The sequence below is a fragment of the Peromyscus leucopus genome, chromosome 4, assembly GCF_004664715.2.
Source record: "Peromyscus leucopus breed LL Stock chromosome 4, UCI_PerLeu_2.1, whole genome shotgun sequence".
Taxonomy (NCBI): Eukaryota; Metazoa; Chordata; class Mammalia; order Rodentia; family Cricetidae; genus Peromyscus; species Peromyscus leucopus.
In genome coordinates, this window is record NC_051066.1 from 62,131,557 (window position 1) to 62,133,700 (window position 2,144).

At 39.5% G+C, this 2,144-nt stretch overlaps 1 protein-coding gene across 1 annotated transcript; it reads left to right on the top strand.

The window, feature by feature from the left end:
- LOC114710119 (olfactory receptor 1030-like) lies at window positions 1-924 on the top strand. The gene has a single exon (XM_028894202.1). It carries the CDS (start codon window positions 1-3, stop codon window positions 922-924), a length of 924 nt encoding a protein of 307 aa, XP_028750035.1.
- Window positions 925-2,144: the final 1,220 nt, after the last annotated feature.

Consider the following 2,144-nt stretch of genomic DNA (forward strand, 5'->3'; position numbering starts at 1 on the left):
ATGTTAAAGAAAAACTACACAGCAGTAACTGAGTTCATTTTCTTGGGACTGACAGATCGATCAGAGCTGCAGCCTGTGCTCTTTGTGGTCTTCCTACTCATCTACCTCATCACAGTGGCTGGCAATGTGAGCATGATTTTCTTAATCAGAAGTGACACCAAGCTCCACACCCCCATGTACTTCTTCCTCAGCCACCTCTCATTTGTAGATCTCTGTTATGCCACCACAGTCGCCCCTCAGATGTTGGTTAACTTTTTATCCAAGAGAAAAACCATTTCCTTCATTGGCTGCATTATTCAATTCCACTTTTTTATTGCCCTGGTGATCACAGATTATTATATGCTTGCAGTAATGGCTTATGACCGCTACATGGCCATCTGCAAGCCCTTGTTATATACTAGCAAAATGTCCAAAGCTGTCTGCCTTTCCCTTGTGGCTGCACAGTACATTTACGGCTTTGTAAACGGTCTGATACAGACTATCCTGATGCTTCGTTTGAATTTCTGTGGCCCCAATGAGATCAATCACTTCTACTGTGCAGACCCCCCTCTCATGGTCCTTGCTTGCTCAGACACCTATGTCAAAGAAACTGCCATGTTTGTGGTGGCTGGATCCAACCTCACCTGCTCTCTCACCATCATCCTCATCTCCTACATTTTCATATTTGCAGCCATCCTGCGAATCCGTTCTGCAGAGGGGAGGCGCAAGGCCTTCTCTACTTGTGGGTCCCATCTGACAGCTGTGACCATCTTTTATGGAACATTGTTCTGCATGCACCTGAGGCCCCCTTCAGAGACATCTGTAGAACAAGGGAAAGTTGTGGCTGTTTTTTATATCTTTGTAAGTCCTATGTTAAACCCATTCATCTATAGTCTGAGGAACAAAGATGTGAAAAATGCAATAAGGAAACTTATCCAGAAATGATTTTTGAGTAAAGTTGACATACTCACATGTATGTAAAATGTTCTTATTATCTGACATAGTACTGTGTGTTTTAATTGAACAGACCTTCTTCTGTCACTGATTATGTTTTATGTTTCTAAATTCACATGTAGAATTTACTAGTTTGTATTAATTCATCAGCTGGAGATTACAGTGTAATCTCAGTTCTTTTTTTGTAGTGTAGTAATTCAGAAACTGGAGCAGGGACAGTGCTTATTTTAATTAATAAAGAACATGATTGTATCCATAGCACCTACAGTGACTCAGAGTTGTAAATTATGTAATTATCCAGTGCTCTGACTTGTACTGTTTTTGCAATTTATTTTTTCAATCCATAGAAAGAAAAAGTTTCATTTGCTTATCTTTAATACAAATTATAAGGCAATAAAAGTTTGTTTTGGATATATAACTAATATCATTTCTTTAAAATGTGTCTTTCAGCTGATATTACTGAACCAATGACACGATTGCACATGGGATGTTTGTTCGAAAGGCATAGTTTTTGTTGGATGTGCTTTGTGTCTTTTACTGTTATGTATGACCCTCAATTTGTAACCTCTCCTCCATTCCTTCATTAGAGTTATAGAAAATATTTGTGCCTGTGGATCCTGGTGGCTCTAACAAGCCAGACTTGGAGATTCATCCACAGCAGCCCACTTAAAAGCACAGCTAACAGTGAGAAGCAGAGAAAACAAACACAAACAAAAGCAGAAAGCATTTATTCAATAAGGTCATATTAAGAAGAAGAGTAAAGGGGTCCAGTGACACCCCAAGTCTATCTTTGTGATCATGAGTATTAGATTTAATTACAATGCAGGAATGATATACTTATGAAGTCTTAGTCAAGGTACTGTGTGGTCTTGTTAATTTTCAATGCCTCAGCTCTAGTCTCTCTTGCAAAATGAACTGACAAGTTGTCAATCAATTCTAGGGGTGCAAGCTCCCCCTTTGCAATCATGTCCACACCAGATTCTTGGGCTTTTCCTTTACCCAACATGAGATTCCTAGAGAGTTTTCCACTAGGGGTAGTGGGTGATGCATTGTTTCAGTAGTATGATAGCAAAGAGAGGAGCAGAATTGTCTCTTTAGAACATCTTCATTCCTGCTGAGGACAGTTACACAGCTCTTGCCTGTTCTCTATGAATAGCTGCCTTAGATGTTTTAACCTTATCAGTTCATGGTATTCCTGTGTATCTGCACAA

Bases quoted from the DNA above. Each gene is read 5' to 3' on its own strand.
- LOC114710119 (XM_028894202.1), top strand. From the start codon at position 1: ATGTTAAAGAAAAACTACACAGCAGTAACTGAGTTCATTTTCTTGGGA.